This window comes from Danio aesculapii, chromosome 1, assembly GCF_903798145.1.
Source record: "Danio aesculapii chromosome 1, fDanAes4.1, whole genome shotgun sequence".
NCBI classification, from domain to species: Eukaryota; Metazoa; Chordata; class Actinopteri; order Cypriniformes; family Danionidae; genus Danio; species Danio aesculapii.
The window spans coordinates 5,371,533-5,391,048 of NC_079435.1; the positions used below are offsets into that span (position 1 = coordinate 5,371,533).

General features: G+C 36.9%; 2 protein-coding genes across 4 annotated transcripts in view; both read left to right on the forward strand.

The window, feature by feature from the left end:
• The window catches only part of peli1a (pellino E3 ubiquitin protein ligase 1a), a 50,468-nt gene extending 45,830 nt beyond the window's left edge, over window positions 1-4,638 (forward strand). For all 3 annotated transcript variants that reach the window (XM_056456296.1, XM_056456279.1, XM_056456288.1), the window contains one exon: window positions 2,375-4,638. In XM_056456296.1, coding sequence (XP_056312271.1) covers window positions 2,375-3,019 — 645 coding nt within the window. In that variant the 3' untranslated portion in view covers window positions 3,020-4,638. The remainder of the gene's footprint in view (window positions 1-2,374) is intronic.
• A 3,117-nt stretch (window positions 4,639-7,755) lies between these two features.
• Window positions 7,756-19,516, forward strand: part of vps54 (VPS54 subunit of GARP complex) — a 54,351-nt gene continuing 42,590 nt past the window's right edge. Inside the window, exons 1-2 of the mRNA XM_056456308.1 lie at window positions 7,756-7,857; window positions 18,750-18,924. Coding sequence (XP_056312283.1) covers window positions 18,765-18,924 — 160 coding nt within the window. The 5' untranslated portion in view covers window positions 7,756-7,857; window positions 18,750-18,764. The remainder of the gene's footprint in view (window positions 7,858-18,749; window positions 18,925-19,516) is intronic.

Below are 19,516 nucleotides of genomic sequence, written 5' to 3' on the forward strand. Positions count from 1 at the left end.
TTTTAATAAGAAAGTCGATTTATAATCCCCTGCTAACTGACATAGCATGTTACAGTAGAATGAAGCTATAAAAATAATAAGCTAGATCCATTAATTCACTGTGATTTAATTACAGAAACAGAAGTGACTGGCCATATCATATCTCGATAACTATGCCTAGATATCTACTTCATATCTAGAAAGCTAGTACAATTTAGATTTTACTGACTAATTCGCATGTATTTACATTGGTATGATCGATTACAGTTATTTTATTTCAACAAAACTACAGACATTTTATACTGTGGAAACAAATATTAAGCTTCATCAGTAGTTAGAACTATTCACTTTCGCAAAAGAGAAAAAAATATTATTACCTCATCAACTTTAGCTCCTTAAAACAATGAATAAATGAAGTGCAGTAGCGGAGTTTTTTAAAACCATGTGACAACAGTGCCACTCCCACCTGCCGGTAGAAACAGGTACTGCTGAACAGCTGACGATTTAATTAACTGACACAAACGCGGAATGTTTGTGATGTATGTGGTAATTTTCAGTAACGTTACTTAGATAAAATAAATGTGATACAACATATTTAAGTGCAACACATTCCAAAAGATCAGGGGCCTTTGTCAGTACATCAGGGGCTGATTTTCTGCTTTTCCTGCAGGTGCTAAACACACTTAATATGTGATGATATGGGAGAATTAAGAGAAACCTTGACTCTAAAATGTCGATTCCCTTCCATGTTTTCTGTACCTGTTAATACAAAGTTTGTATGTACCTGCAAAAAAATTTAGGCTATAAAAGTACAAAATAATAATAATAATAATAATAATAATAATAATAATAATAATAAAGGGAGCATGCTCTTGACTTTTGAGGTGTAATTTTTTTTGTATAATTATGTCAGAACACCTGTCAGTCAAAACTTGACAAACTGTACAACTACATAAAATTATAACTGTACGAATATTGTTTATGTTATTTAAATTGACATTTAATTATGGCATACCAAAATGTTTATATCATTTGTATAAATATTTATAAATATATACCAGTTGAAATAAAAAGCTGTGAATAAAAATGGTAAAAATAACTCAATTGCAAATTAAACATAACTGAGGATTTAAGTGAAAACAATAATAGGGAACTAATAGGTAAAATAAAGCTGGAATAAGCAGCGGAACAGTAAAGTGGCAGACGACACGCAGACGTCACGTTCAGGCAGCGGAACATTAAAGTGGCAGACGCAGACGTCACGTTCAGGCAGCGGAACATTAAAGTGGCAGACGCAGACGTCACTTTCGGCAGACGCAGACGTCACGTTCGGCAGACGCTGACGTCACGTTCGGCAGACGCTGACGTCACGTTCAGTGAGACGAGTGCACGTTGCAGCGTCAGGTTATTGACCCATTCCGGACGCCATATGAAAGGGTTTCTCTGCTTCGCGATTTCCAGTGAGGCAAGCACCACTCGTTAATGTTGTTTGAATTTGCGTGCGCGCGCGGTCACTATAGAAACGTAAGTTTACTCACAGCGCCGCACACACGCATTGTTCGAAACGTTTTAATTCTTTTTCTTGCTAAAAATTACAATAGCGAGGGAATTATAAGTGTATTCTCAATAGGAAACTGATTTCTAGTCATCTAGCGGTTATCATTTTTAAACTGCTAAATATTATTGAAGGGAGACAGCTATAGAGCCACCTATTTTGGGTCAAAGAGCCACTTGTGGCTCGCGAGCCGTAGGTTCCCGACCACTGCATTAAACTGACAAAACTTGAAATGGTTTAGTTTCCTCAACAACACATAAACAAACAAAAACTAACCATGAAATCGCTGTTGTTTTATTTGTTGACAACGAGTGTCACGAACTGACATGCAGCACTTTAATCAAAATTGAAATGAAACTACACGTTATTCATAACTTTTTGATTTAGTTCAGATGAAAGAGTTCAGTCGTATGAAAATGCCAAGCCCCAACTCTAAATCAAAAAGTCAATGGGGGATGAGCAAGTACTTTTAAAATGTCTGAATGAAATAAAGTGACAAAACGTAAAATAGTTATGTTTCTTCATGAGATCAGGCTAGAGCAGGCATGGGCAAACTCGATCCTCGAGGGCCGGTGTCCCTGCAGAGTTTTGCTCTAACACTAATCAAACACACCTGAACACCCTAATTAGTGTCTTCAAGATCACTAGAAAGCTACAAGCAGGTGTGTTTGATTAGGGTTGGTGCAAAACTATGCAGGACACCGGCCCTCCAGGATCGAGTTTGGCCATCCCTGGGCTAGAATAACACATTCTAGCTGCCAGAATTACACCAAAAATAAAACAAACAAACAAACAAAAACTGACCCCACAAACTCACTGTGTTGTTCTATGTGTGTGCAGGTTGAACACGAGTGTCACGAGCTGACGGATGGCACTTTAATAGATCTGTGTGGCGCGACACTGCTGTGGCGTTCGGCGGAGGGTCTGTCCCGCACGCCGTCTCTTAAGCAACTGGAGGAGCTGCGGCGCGAGCTGAACGCGGCCCGGCCCCAGTGTCCCGTCGGCCTGCACACGCTGGCCTTCCCCAGCCTGCAGCGCTCCATAAGAACATCCAGCCTGCAGCACCAGCCCTGGGCGTACCTGCGCTGCGGACATGTGCACGGCTACCACGCCTGGAGGGGGCGCCGGCGGGTCAGCAAACACGGCTCCACTGAGGAGGAGGAGGACGAGGACCAGATGGAGGTGCAGGAGGGCGAGCGGGAGATGATGGAGGGCGAGAGGGAGTGCCCGCTGTGCCGAACGCGAGGCTTGTATGTGCCGCTGAAACTAGGCCGCGAGTCAGGCCTTTATCTGGACGGTGCTCCACCGACGCATGCATTTAACCCATGCGGACACGTGTGCTCAGAGCGGACGGCGGCCTTCTGGAGCGACCTGCTGCTGCCGCATGGCGCACACGGCTTTCACAATGCCTGCCCCTTCTGTGTGAGGCCGCTAGCGCGAGATATGAAGTGTGTAAGACTGATCTTTCAGGGGCCGCTGGACTGACTGTGTGTTTATTTGTGCATCTAAGACTGTGTTTGAAGATTTTTTAGTGCTGATTTTTTTTTTCGACAAGCCGTCAACTGTTCAGATTCTAACTGCTCAGATGAAAGTTGTAAGTTGAAAATACACATTACAAAAAAGGGTTTTCATAATTAGAGCATTTTCATTAGCCTTAATGGCTTAAAGTACACAATACAAAAAAAGAGTGCTGCGTCCCAATTCGCTCACTTATACTAAGTTCTAAAAGCCTGTACTGTTTGTGAAGAAAGAGCATGCTTTTAAATGTGTAACCGAAGATTATGCAAACTTTTGGCTAAAAGCGTCCACCATTTTTGTAGTTTGTTTACGTTTTTCCTCAGAATTTGTAGGTCTAACCAAATTCACTTTCACCACACTGTGTATTGTGGGCAATGTTTGCACAATTTTAATTTTTTTTTTTAGAATGATTTTTCAGGGGTTTTGACCTTTATTTGAGAGGACAGTAGAGAGTATTGACAGGAAAGAATGGGGAGCAGAGAGAGGGGAAAGATCGGCATAGGACCCCGAGGCGGGAATCGAACTCGGGTCGCCGTGAGCGCCGGAGTGCATGTGTCCACGCACTAAGCACTACACCACTGGCACAGACACACTTTGAATTTTTAACAGAAATAGTAGAGCATGCGGGAATCTTTGGCATACTCTTTTTGACATACTACGTTTTGGAACACACTCGTCAATACTATTTAAGATGGATAGTATGTGAATTGGGATGCCGCAGGAGGGAGGTTTTCACATCAGGAATATTTCTGTTTCGCACTAGGAATGTTTTGTTACCTTTTAAATTGTGGTAATTGAAATTGTGAATTGAAAATAGACAATACTAAAAAGGGTTTTTACACTACAAGCATTTCAGAGCAAACTGAAGTTCCGACTTAAAATACAGAATACAAAAAGAGGTTTTCACATCAGGAACATTTCTTTTAACCTTCAAATTGCGCAAATTCAAATGGCAAATTAAAAATACACAATACAAAAAGTTTTTTTTTAAATTAGGAGCATTTTCATTAGTCCTCAGACTGCGTAAGTTAAAATGGCGAATTGAAAATATGCAATACACAAAGAGGTTTCATACTAGGAACATTTTTGTTATAGCCTTTAAATTGTGCAAAAAAACCAAATTGAGAATATGCAATAAAAAGGGTTTCGCACTTCAGAGTATACTAAACTTGCGAAATTAAAATATGCAAGACAAAAAGGGTTTCCATTACTGTTCCATTACATAACACCGTTTCCATTGAGTCTTCATGGAGCACACAAATTTTACCCGGACTTTCGTGGGAGACATGAAGCGTGTCAGACTGATCTTTCAGGGGCCGCTGGACTAACTGTGGGTTTGTTTGTGCATCTGAGACTGTGTTTGAAGATATTCGGTGCTGATTTAAGATATTCAGTTTAGATTCTACGAATTGTGCAAATGGAAATCGCAAATTAAAAACGCACAACAACAACAAAAGAGGTTTTCACACTGCGAGCATTTCTGTTAGCTTAAAAAGTTTGAAAGAGTGACTTTCATGAATATTTGGCTTGGTGTTGTATATTACACTACAGAAATCTTGTAATAAACTGCAGCACATTTTCTGTTATTCATTCATTTTCTTTTCGGCTTAGTCCCTTTATTAATCCAGGGTCGCCACAGCGGAATGAACCGCCAACTTATCCAGCACATGTTTTACACAGCGGATGCCCTTCCAGCCGCAACCCATCTCTGGGAAACATTCACACACACTCATTCACACTCATACACTACGGATAATTTAGCCTACCCAATTTACCTGTACCGCATGTGTTTGGACTGTGGGGGAAACCAGAGCACCTGGAGGAAACCCACGCGAATGCAGGGAGAACATGCAAACTCCACACAGAAACGCCAACTGACCCAACCGAGGCTCGAACAAGCAACCTTCTTGCTGTGAGGCGACACCACTACCTACTGCACCACTGCCTCGCCTCGTGTTTTTGTTTCTTTACAGACTTATTATTTCTTATACATTATATTATAGCAAACAATTGTCAATACACGTCACTTTGTTAAACTGTAGAGTTGATTTTTCAACATCAAAAGTCGACAGAGATCAACATCCCATAATGCAATTCACAACTGTAAAAATACATGAATAAACACTTGTGATTCACAAAATAGAGAAACGATTAATTAACAGATATTTTTTTCAGCGCACCATTTGGTATCTTTATTTCTGAAAGTGAAGGAAGTATTATTGCCAATAATGGACTTTTATTTTGAAGAATGTTTGTTGCGCTTTCAGTACTTTACTGTTTAAAGGCTCTGTGCTCGATCTTCCTGCTGCTCATGCCTTACAAATAACAAACACTGATGCTGTTTATCAGAAAACATGCTAGGAATCTGTGTGAAACACTTTGATGGGTGTGAAAACCTGCTTAATCAGTTCTTCTGCCTCACTTTCTTTCCATTTGTGCCTGTTTCAGGCCGCAGTAGATTATCACCTCAGAGACGCCAATGACTTTCATCAGCAGTGAGTTTGAAAGGAGGTTATTATGTTTCTGTATTATTCTCAAGGAATAAAATTACTTCAATAAAACACCTTTTCTGCATTTTTATGTCTAAAATGGTAAATTAGACATAATATATAAAATATATGAATGGATGGATGGATGGATGAATGAATAGGTGAATGAATAGGTGAAGGGATGAATGGATAGATGAATAAATGAATAGGTGCATGGATGGAAAAACGAATAGGTGGGTGGGTGGATGGATAAATGGATGGGTGGATAGATGAAGGGGTGGATAGATGAATGAATGGATGGATGAAGGGATGAATGGATAAATGAATAGGTGCATGGATGAATGGATGGAAAAACGAATAGGTGGGTGGGTGGACGGATAAATGGATGGGTGGATAGATGAAGGGGTTGATAGATGAATGAATGGAGGGATGAAGGGATGAATGGATAGATGAATAAATGAATAGGTGCATGGATGAATGGATGGAAAAACGAATAGGTGGGTGGGTGGATGGATAAATGGATGGGTGGATAGATGAATGAATGGATGGATGAAGGGATGAATGGATAGATGAATAAATGAATAGGTGCATGGATGAATGGATGGAAAAACGAATAGGTGGGTGGGTGGATGGATAAATGGATGGGTGGATAGATGAAGGGATGGATAGATGAATGAATGGATGGATCAATAGATGCATGGGTGAATGGATGGATGAATAGATGGGTGGATAGTTGAATGGATCGATAGGTGGGTGGATGGACGGATGGGACAAGGGTTGGATGGATGAATAAATGGATGGGTGAATGTATGATTGGATGGAAGGGTGGATGAATCAATGGATGGATGGGTGAAGGAATGTATGAGTGAATGGAAGAGTGAATAAATGAAGGGATGGATGGATGAATGAATGGATGTATGGACTGATGAAAGAATAAATGAATGATAAATAAGAACAAATGGATGGATGGGTGAACAGAAGGGTGGATGAATGGATGGATGAAGGAATGAGTGAGTCAATGGATTAGTGGATGAATGAATGAATGAATGAATGAATGATATATGAACGAATGAATGGATGGATGAATGAATGGATGGATGGGGGAGTGAAAATGAATGATCAGAAGGATATAATGAATATGAATTAAACTAATTAATCAAATGCAACAGAAAAGGCAGACAGAATGAATGATCTAGACTGAATGAATGAAAGAAGGAAAGCAGTGAAAGGGTTAAATCTGAATAAATGGCATTTATAATTTGTACCCACCTGTACTGCATGTCTTTGGACTGTGGGGGAAACTGGAACACCCTGAGGAAACCCACACGAATGCAGGGAGAACATGCAAACTCCACACAGAAACGCCAACTGACCCAGCCAAGGATCGAACCAGCGACCTTCTTGCTGTGAGACAACAGCACTACCTACTGCGTCACTGCGTCACCCAATTTCATTCAGTATATGAATAATGTTTTAATTTAGGTAAAGTGTATTATATCCACCATATTTATGGGCCAGAAATTAAACATCCCATTTTGCAGTCCTCATAAAATTGCACTTTAGTGATCAATCTAATTTTAAAAGTTATAATTAGTTTATATTTTTATTTAATATTTAAGTTAAACAATTTAATTAATTTATTAATTTAATTAATTACCAACCCATTGGTTAAAAGGATTTTTCTGCAAAGTATAAAAAATTTAAATACAATGAGTATTTTGGTGCCAAATGATCCTTAAATTAAGTAATGTTAACAATTAATCAAATAATAATTCATACTCGTTAAGATTTTCTAGTGTACAAACTTTTATTACAATAGCTCATATTTCAGCCTGTGTTTTCTGTAAAACATGGTAAAAAAGACGATATTTGCGTATTCTAGTGCTCGAAAAATACAGAAAGTTTTATTACAGCCTTTTTAAAAATGTATATATTTAATCAAGTGTATTTTATTAGCCTGTATACATTTATTAATACCCTTAAAACAGAAGATGAACATTGACATTCATAAATTGAAGCAAAAGTATCAAAATGAAAACAAAAAAATCCTGCATCACACCTAATTCGGCTAATTAAATATATATATATATATATTTATGTTTTCGATGTTGTAAACATCGAATCGTAAGACCGCATGACAACGGAGTGATTCATCTTTTAAGCGTTGACAGCATAAACCGGAAGTATCCGCGTTTCGCGCGTAGTGCATTATGGGCCGGTGAACGCTGAGTGTGTGATATGAGCCCGTCTGTGAGGATGTGAGAGGTATTCCGACGGTATTATGATCGCCAGGAGCTGCTTTATTGCATTAAACAGGTATTTGACATGATAAACACTCGCTGTGGTATTTCTGACGGACACGGAGGCGCTTTAATGGCGCTGAAGCGGATTGTTTATGTTTATGATTAGCGCTCGGGCTAGCAGCAGCAGCTCATTACGTTGAAATAACACGGCACGTCAAACTGATGAATAAACCGTAAAACCGTCTGAAATTACACCCATTTTTGCTCTTAATGTGATTAAACAGACGTGTGAGTGCGTGTTAAGATGAAGGAGACGTGTTATTAAAGCGACAAGCTGCTTGTTTTGCTTATCAAAGTGATTTAATCACGAATTATTAGTAATAACTGACTAAAAATTATATCGGACATCTAATGAATAAGGTAAAGATGTAGTTTGTGCTTACAAGTGAAGCTTAAACACGTTAATAATAATTAAAATAAGATGATGAATGAGCTGTCATTTGCGTTATTTAGGCATATTTACAGAGGACTCGTAGTAATGTAAATATTTAGTTCATCAAACACAGTTTTTCTCATTAGCTGTCGAGATGAGGGGATTTAAGTCAAATAGGCTTGGTTGTAAGTTAGTGATTGATTTATTGATCGATATGTCTGATTTGATTGAATCAGCACTTCATCTGCCATGTGCTATCATTCAGAAATCATTCATTTATGTAGTTTTTATATATATTTTATTAAGTTTTTACTTTTATAAAGAAATAAGATGCTTGTGAAATAGTGACGATACAATGACAACAACAATAAATGAATAAATTAAAATAAAATCACTCAAGACACACAAGAGAATACAGTTGTTTACAGGTGCACACACAGTCACCTTGGAATTATAAGGTTCTATCTGCATTCTGAATGATTTAGAGATTTTGAGCTTCAAAGTTTTTGCATTTCAATAGAAAACAGTATGACATTTGTTTTTTAAATGAAAAGTCTTAAAATGTAAACAACTTCCCATAATGTAAATAATTTGTCATGAAATAAGAATATGTCAATAACTCAATTTTGACAAAAATGTCAGACACAACCTTATAATTCTAAGTTGACGATACATGGGAGTTCAGTTAAATCAGCGAAATTATTAACAGTGTGTAAACAGCCAACTTAACCAGCCATGATTATTATTAAATTGTTCTTCAGAGTTATTGATTGATTTATTGATTGATTTGTCTGATTTGATTGAATCAGCACTTCATCTGTCATATGCTATCATTCAGAAATCATTCATTTATGTAGCTTTTTATATATATTTTATTAGGATTTTACTTTTATAAAGAAATAACATGCTTGCGAAATAGTGATGATACAATGACAACAACAGGTAAACAAATAACCAAACAACAACCAAAAATAAATGAATAAATGTAAATAAAAACAAGAAAATACAGGGGTTTACAGGTGCACAATGTAGGGGTGAATTTACAGTTTTAACCCAAAGAATGAGCAGTCTGTCAGATGAATCAAATGAATAAATCAAGTTTACTGAAGATAGTTTGCAGTTTCATCAGCAGAAGTCAGCTTTAACACTCGCATGAGTTCCTAGGCCGCTCTGCTTACAATCACAAATCAATAGCAATTATACTCTCACATAACGTCATTAACTGCATCATACATATAGATGTTGTAACCTGATTGGTTAAAACACAGATAGACTAGGAAAATGTCCACGTGGGTGCGTGCGTACAATTCTGAACAAAATCTTAAGCATATAAACGTCAGACATCCACTAGACTGTTTAGAGCTGACTCCAGACCTGTTGAACAGATCCATAATCAAATAGAACACACACACTTAAAGTACACTCTGTTTCTTACCCAAGGCTGAGCGTCCTCTCAACCGTCTTTATCAAAACTGGTTAAAAACTGGTATAATCTACATTCGGGCAATTATAATATCCTTACTACACAAAGTCTATCCTAAATAAAAAGTAGAATCACTTTAAAATAATTAACCGTAAAAACAGCTAAATCACTTTAGACATTTTGGATAGTGTTAACTCATAGAAATAACAATAGTAACCGTTGTTTCCAGTCCTCAGCCCTTCAGTTTCATTCGAGGTCTCCGTGACCTCTGACCAAGTTTGGTGGCTCCTAAAAATAGTTATAAAGAGACAGGCAAACGCACTGAACATTCTTATATTAAGCGGTGTTAACTTCATTCATCATTCAGTAATCATCTTTAATAAAAACAATGAGAAACAGGATGATGAGAAAAGGATAAACGTTGATCCATGCTGAGATGGATTGGAAGGCAGAAATCCGAATCCTTTAACATAGATGGGAATTCAGTTAAATTCGGGGAAAGTATTAATAACAGTAAGTGTTTAACAACCAACAAAAACCTCCATCACATTATTAAATTAAATGAAAGTCCTCAAAATCCACATATGCCAGCAAAGCTTTGTAAATTTGAGGAAACGCTTTTATAATTTACAGATAATCTAACGACACATTTTCAAGAATAGTTCAATCACACATCCTAACAGATCTGAGATCCATTGAAAAAGTACGCATTTTCCTGCATTAAAATTGAGAAAATAGTTTATATAGTTAATTTTATGTGTCTGGTGAACTGCAGAGTTCTTCCTTTCATGCTGGATTTCCTCTTCATCAGGGCGCCAAATCCATAGACTGTAAAATATATGGACGTAGTATCCGTGACGTCACCCATAGGTTTCTGAAGAACGCAAAAGAAGCTACAAGTAGGCGCGGCCAACCGTAGCCATTTTGTTCGCGCGTCATCGCACCCACGGCGGGATACCAAACAAGGGCAAAGAGGCGGAGAGTGAGCGGAGCTACAGACACCTGCTGGCACTTTGCTTAGACCTGGCAGACAGACTTTACTTTGGGAGAAACGCTTAATACTTCATTACCTGTGACTCGTTTGTGTTCTGACCACATGTGCTTGGCTGTACACTATATCAATAAAGTGTTTAGACTTTTAAAAACACTGTAGTAATACATTGAGCCTCTAAATATTGTTCTTATGATGTTTTTCTACAGGAGGAAAACGCGAATTACTTCCAAACACTTCAGATATAGTCTGTGTTAGTAAATAAAGACTATTGATGAACTCCAGCATAACACTGTATGATAACGCTTTAAATGACTGTTCTAGAGCCTACAGCTAATCAATGTCACATTCTGGAGTGCTTTATGGGTCTAAAGAAAAATATTAATGATAAATGATCTTAAATAAAACACACACATTTATAGAGATGGTGTATAAGAATATAACTTTACTCACATGGGAAACGGAGATCACGTGAATGGTTTGTGAGCACAATTAAATGCACACAGCATCCCATATCATCTGATAATTGTAAGAAATAAGTCCAAAAGGCAGCTGACTGTGTAAAGCCACATAAAACAAAACAAAAATACGATGAATATGCCGAGATCAGTGGCTAATCTGCCGGATTCAGCTGAGGTGAAGTGACGGCGACCAGCGAGACCTAGCTGTCACTCAAGTGGCCACGCCCTTAATTATGCAAACTTAATATAACCTAATATAAAGGAAATGGATGAGGTATAAAAAAATTCACCCCCTCACAGTTGTCATGATGGGTTATAATAGCTATATGACCCAAAATCGTTCTTTGTACCAGGCTGTAAACACCTTTTTTTCTGCTGTAAAGTTGGCCATTCTAACAGTGGGCTCAATTGCAACTTGCTCTATTATGGAGCCAGGACTAGCGGAATTTTGATGAATTGCAGTTTCAGTTACTTCCGTATTGGCTTCCCGAGAGAGAGCGGGAGGTTTCCGCTTGGCCAAAACATAGAAATGTATGTATTTTTTGTCAAGGTTATTATGATGTGCACTGTGATCGTAATTGTCAATAATAGTGCACAAATAAGCATAAGAAATGTTTAAATAGTGTCAGCATGTTTGGGCTGACATGAATGCCTTCTCGTGATTGCGTTTGTCCAGGAAATACTGCATTTATTTGTAAAGTACATTGGTTTTTATTTATTTTATGAGAATACTGAGGGGAAAAGCCTAGTTTTAGGGTTAGTGTTGCAATGCGAACAATTAAAATGTACGAAACCTCTAGTCATGAAATATGAAGTCTAAAAATAAAAATAAAAAATGCCATAATATGTGGCAATCTATAACGTTGTGAAAATTCTATGAATAATAAAAATACTATGGCTGCATGATACTAGGAAAATATGCTAAATTTGATATTGTTACTTAACTACTTAACTATATACTTACTATTGTTTAAAACAATGCTTTTAAAAATGCTTTTTTTTAAATTAATGATAGTAAACAGGTGAAATTAATTTTTCAGATCGAATTTATTCTAATTCAGACTTAAAGACTAGCTGCAAACATTTAGTCATTAAAACACTATGAATGAGCGAAAACCTGCGCAGATATTCTGACTCTGATTGGCTGTTGTCATTTTAATCTCTCGTCTCGACTCCGCCCACTTGTTTCTTTTGGCTCTGGGTTCAGCTTTCCAGCCAATAGCAGAACCGCAACTAGCAACTGAGGAGGCGGGGCTAAAGATAGCACGTCTCAATCTGATTGGTCAAAAATAGATTAAAGGAGCCATATTACTTTTCATTCAATTATAATGTTTATTTGTATACTGATTAGTTCGGGTTTCACAGTGACGTTTTATGTTTTTAGTCACGTGGGCCTACCTTGCACCTGCTAGAGCAAATAAAGTGCGTGCACAATCACACAGATATTAGGAGGAGAGAAGGACAGTGGGGTAGCTGTATTTTTTGTTGACCGCCACAGCACACGAAACAACCCTATACAACGCAATAATCAGCTCCATAGACAACGGGTATTTAACCCACAAATTGATGTTTTGTTTGTCATGTTTCAACAATATATAAAGTTTTGTTAATAACATCTTGGGCTCAGCGTGTCTGTCTCAGCCATCAGCGCGTCACAAATTCAAAGGACCTTCACTGCCTCTCTAGCGACTTAAGGACAAATCAGGAAGTCGCAATATAGATAAACAAACAGTGCATAAAATAAATGTAATTTCTCAAACACTATTATCGCAAAAACAACAATTTTTTCGGTATTTTGTGCATCACTAAAAATACTAATAGGGATTACATTTCCACTAAATGCTGCAATTATATAAATATATTAGTTTCTTTCTTTCTTTTTCATAAAACTAATAAGAATTTGAAGAAAATATGTCCAGATGACAGCAAAGATTAGATTAGATTAGATTCAATTTATTGTCATCACACATGTACAAGTACAAGGCAACGAAATGCAGGTAATGCAGATGAATAGTATTTAATATAGTTTTATATTTATTTTAATTTGGGGTGAAGTAAGACTCTGATAAGCTCTTGACAGCTGTTGGAGAGACTGATTCATCAGTGAATGAACATCCGTTTGGCGTGCAGTTAGTGTGCGTTTGCTATCAGTGGTGTTTTTCTGTCTTCCTGCAGTTTCCTCGAGTATGTTGGTGATTGTCACAGCTCAGCTCAGACCACAGCAAGTTCTAGTGAAACCTCAGCACTTTCGTTTCTCATTCTGAATGGTTAGACTGACTGTGTGTGTGTGTGTGTGTGTGTGTGTGTTTCAATTCTTCTGCAGCAGATCTCACTTTTACATTCAAGTCTGAACATCTCATTAAACATGCTGAGATGATGATTCCGATCACTGCACACACACCTGCAGGATGTGTGTGTTTGAGTGTTGCGTCGCGTTTCACTTCATCATCTATTTTTGTGTTTTTCACTCTGACTCAGTTATTTTTATACCCACTGTGGGCTTATTATTAAGCAGAAGTAGAAAGAATCTTCTCCAGAGTTTAAAGAGTCGGTAAATATTGTATGTAAAAATGTGTATATGTGTGTGTATCATTAGTTTTTATTTATTTTTTACTGTTAAATAAAAACTTTTTTTTACTTTATTATTTAAATGACTCTTGAAAACATTTTTAAGCATCAGGCCAAATGCAGTGAGCCATTATGGGGATGCAGACAGAAAGATGAATAGCAGCAAAGTGAGAGAGTCTTCATCTTGAAAGTACAATGTTTGTATTGCATTTTATTTTGGGGTATTTTTATGTTGGACCTGTAATCATTAGTTTTTGAAAAGTGTTTTATATTTCATTAATATTTATGTTTGCATTTATAATCAAACATTTGCCCTGCAGATCTAAATAAAAGAAGAAATATGATTGCATATAAATAAGTACATTTCTGATTGTATTAAAAAAAAATATATATATATATATATATATACATGGTTTCCGCTACATTCATTTTTCCATGGTTGGGCGCCACGCCAAAATTCATCCCGCCACGGCTACATTACAGCTTCTCATTCAAAACATTTTATTTTTGTAATAGCGGGTGATAATCGCACCAAAACGTATTAAAGGGCAAGTGAACTATAACAGTGCGAACCTTTCTGTAACCGACCGTAGTAGTGCTGTGCGTCATTTGTTTAACCCTTTAAGGTTATGCGTGAGGCCAGCAAACACGACATATAGCCGTTTCACTTTACTTCAGGACGCATTAATACCGCTCTGTAGGTCTATTGGAGACATTCATAAATATTCCTAGCAAATCTAATAAACGTTGGGAGACATACTCGTTACATAAACGCACTAAATCACACCTCAGCAGCGTTTATTTGAGAGCGCACAAGAAAATCTGCACTCAGTGTTGCCAGATGATGCTGACTGTTTCCAGCCCAAAAGCTGTCGACATCACAAGCGTTTGTACACTGTTCTAAGCATATGTATGTGAAGAACGGGGGCTATGGCATCTCTTTGGGAGATCAAAACAGGTTTATGAGGGCAGACCGGGACTGGCAAAACCGCCCAAATTTCCAGCCCATGTCACCGTTTACCTGCAAAAATAAATTCAAAACCGGCCAAACCTGGCAACACTGTCTGCGCTTGCGCAGCGCGTATTTGAGGGCGCGCAAGAAGCTTTGTGCACGAGCAGAGGAAATCGGCGTGCAAGCAAAGAGATTCGCATGCTGTAGGCTATTACATAAATGCGATCTCGACTCATAATACTGCTCTCACAACATTTGTCATTGAAATAACGCCACAGGTAGTTAGTAGATCTGTGTAAAAAAGGCCTGCCGCCACAGCTGGAAAAAATCCTAAAGGAAACACTGTGTATATATATATGTGTATATATATGTATAGATATGTATATGTGTATATATATATATATATATATGTGTATATGTATACGTGTATATATATATGTGTGTATATGTATATGTGTATATATATATGTGTATATGTATATGTGTATATATATATATATATATATATATATATATATATATATATATATATATATATATATATATATATATATATATATATATATATATTTATATATTTATATATATATATATATATATATATATATATATGTATATATATGTATATGTGTGTGTGTATATGTATATGTGTATATATGTGTGTGTATATGTATATGTGTGTGTATATATATATATATATATATATATATATATATATATATGTATATTAGGCATGTGCCGGTATCACATTTTCATGCTGCGATTAATTGATTGAGCTTTTATCACGGTATACGGTATTATCACGATATTGTAATTTTACTAGAGAAACAGGTAAAAAAAGACAAAAAACTTCAATAACAAAACTTTAATAACTTTTTAATTAACTAAAAGTACTTCAAACATTTAAATACAAATAAATATAAATAAAACATTACACAATATAAAAGTAAACTTGAGCAATTATATCAAAGTGAATGTGCAAAAGGGAAACCGTCTTCGTAATCCCTCTGCATTTTTTTTGGAACCCAAAATATTTCCAAACTTCTGACTTTAACCTTTTTGAAGGGGGATAAAGTGTCGGCAGCGTTCCTCCTTCCGCCATGCTTCTTCTTTGTGTAACCAGGGCTGGACTGGGGCAATTCAATTTAATTTCAATTTAATTTCTGTATACTGTCCATAAAGATATTTGTTGAGTTCTAAAAAAAATACACTATTCATTCATTTATTTTTCTTCGCATAAGTCCCAATTTATCAGGGGTTGCCACAGTGGAATGAACTGCCAACTATTCCAGCATGTTTTATGCAGCAGATGCCTTTCCAGCCACAACCCAATATTGGAAACCACCCATACACACTCATTCACACACACTCATACACTACAGTCAATTTAGCTTATTCAATACACTATTCAATCAGCCTATATTCAATAATAAACATAACAAAAACTGCCTGCTAATGCATGGGTAAATCTTCAAAGGGAACAGTGTTACATTTTAACCTCTTTCACCTCATCCTGCTTGCTGTTTCACTATCTAAACAATGAAAACATAATATAAGTCAAATTTGTTTCATTTTGATATTATGATTAACAGACACCAAACAGCCTCGTGTAGCTGCATATTTTTATGAGCATCATCTTCACACTGCATATTTATAACAAAACAAGGCTTAAATATAACTGTCTCCTTTCATTTCCATTGAAAAGAATGAACTTTACCCTGTCTCTTTTGCAGAATATCAGTTTTAATAACCAATAAAGGCCATTATAACAGTATAACGTACATTAAATTTAAACGATAAAGGTTAGCAATCAGTCAATGTGCAGAATCAGTGTATGTGGTTACATAAATTAATATATTAGCTTATCTTTGCACTCAGCCAAAACAGTTAACTGAGAACAAGTGATTCAAAAGACATAAGAATTGTTAGATAGAGACAACAAGATGAATTCAATATCACGTTTAACAACTATAGTGAGATGAGATCACCCAGCAGATGAACTGTCTGACATGCACTATACTCTGACCTGGGGTTTATGCTCACCCGCTGAACTAGTGGCTGCAGCTCTGGGCAGAGAGTGTGTGGTCACGTGATTTGCGTTTTTAGCCGTGTACTAGAATGAACAGAGAACTTTTCAGAATCGCTAAATGAAACGCCGGTGTATTTCCCGCGATTTCTCTGCGCCTCCCTTGCGTTTCTTCTCTCTGACTCTCGACTATTTTGACAAATACACACAGACGACGCACGCTCACACGGAGTCCAAAATAGGAGTTTGTGATTGGGCCAGCCCAATGTCAATACCGAAAAGAACCAATGGGCTGCAGAGTGTCACATGGACCGGCCCGGTCTGTCTGTCCGGGAAAAAAAGCATCTACTTTCAGAGAGTCACAGATCACAGCAGCGTCAATCAATAAGGCAGAACAAAAACGATAGGCTGCTAAGCCTTTTATGGGCCGATCAGATCATAAGACGATGATCAGCCCGGCCCAAAAAGTACGTCGGCCCACCGGGAAAGTGCCCAGTCTGCCAGATGGCCTGCGTGTGAGGATTAATAGTGCGGTGGCAGCGGCGGCGCGCACTGCACACACAGGGCTTCTACATGCGGGGATTGTTTAAATCAGAGTGCGCATCAGTTCTGCGCAGCATATACGCAGTGTTTCTTCAAGCGGTTGATGGAAAATAAGCTAAGGCGCGTTCTAAGAATATAAATTCGGATCTATTATTTTTCACGGTATTTTGAAGTGCCCGCGATAACAATATCGTGCATATTCATTACCGTGATTTATCGCATTACCGAATACCGGCACAAGCCTAATGTATATGTATATGTGTGTGTGTGTATATATATATATATATATATATATGTATGTGTGTATATATATATATATATATATATATATGTATATATATATATATATATATATATATATACATATATATATATATGTATGTATATATATGTATATGTATGTGTATATATATATATATGTATGTATATATATATATATATATATATATATATATATATATATATATATATGTATGTATATATATATATATATATATATATATATATATATATATATATATATATATATATATATATATATATATATATTTATGAGCAATTCCAGCATTATGGATGTGACTTTTGTAGTAAAAACTCAAAACATAAATTCACATAGAAAGTATACGTTAACATTATATTGACGCATCTCTTTATATTTTCCAAAACAACTAACCACAAAGTTATGAGATCATAAAAATATCAGTCTGTAAACATTTTTTAATTTACATTTTTATATTAGGAAAATAAACATGCGTTATGGATGTGACAACAAAAGTTTGCGAGTTTACAGCATACAACATACTTTGTAGAAGTTCTGTCAATTAAACTACACAACCCAAAAGAAACAGTGATAATCAAACAGATATGAGTCGGCTCACTATAGAACAAACATGATTGATTTTATTTTATTTGACATTTTTGCATTTATGAGGAAAAAGGGTCGTTATGGATGTGACACTTTTCCGTTAGGGATGTGACAGCTGTGAAATGTGACACTATGGATGTGACAGCTGATGTCTTTTACATTTGGTCAATATGCATAAACTATTAATTAATTAAATGGTATCATATTATATCAGAATATATAACATATGAGATGAATTATATCGTGATATGAGATTTTGCTCATATCGCCCAGCCCTAGGCCAGACTATAGTTTCATACTCCGTGCTTTTCTTAAGATGAACAATTAATCCATGCAAGTAAATCCACTGATTGTGTTGCTAAGCTTTAAACTAAATCAGAAAATTTGCTTTCGCTTTCAGTTTGTAACCACTTGGGCTTCTAAGGCAAGATGTTGGAGGAAATTGCCACACTTTATTCAATATTATGGTTCATAATGAGACTATAGTAAAGTCAGTATGAACTTCCTGCTCTGCCAGGATGTTGATGTGTGTCTCCAGCGAGGATTTTAAGGCTAGATATTGGAGGAAATCACTGGCCTTTATTCAATATTCTGGTTCACACTTGATCATAATACTATAGTGAAGTCAGTAGGAACTTCCTTATTTGCCAGGATGTTGATTTGTGTTCACATCCTCTCTGTCTTTAATTGTGTGTGTCTCCAGTGAGGATCTGCAGTGATGTCCTCCAATCAGGGCTCGTCGCCGATCCCTCAGTGCAGTGGAGCAGGAGGAGGAACCAGCGATGGGTTTTTCCGGAAACACAGAGAGCCTCCACTGGCCCCCAAACACTACCGGACGGCCCGCTCGCTGCCGGACGTTTGTCCTAAAGAGCCCACCGGTAAGAAACGCTTCATTTGTCTGTGTGTGTGTGTCCTGCCTAATACTATAAAGATGATTGTTGTCAGTGTTTTATAGCTTTTCATCTCTCCAGACTGAAGAAATGAGAGATAGATGGATGGATGGATGGATGGATGGGTGGATAGATAGATTGACAGAAATGTAAATAGATAGAAACGTAAATAGATGGATGGATGGATAGAAATGTAGATAGATAGATGGATGGATGGATGGATGGATGGATGGATCTATGGATGGATGGATAGAAATGTGGATGGATGGATAGATGGATGCATGGATAGAAATGTGGATGGATGGATAGAAATGTGGATGGATGGATGGATGGATAGATAGATGGATGGATAGATAGAAATGTGGATGGATGGATAGATGGATGGATAGATAGAAATGTGGATGGATGGATATATAGATGGATGGATAGATAGATGGATGGATGGATAGATAGATAGATATATAGATAGATAGATAGATAGATAAATACATGGGTAGATAGAAATGTGGATGGATGGATAGATGGATGGATGGATGGATAGATGGATGGATAGATAGAAATGTGGGTGGATGGATGGATA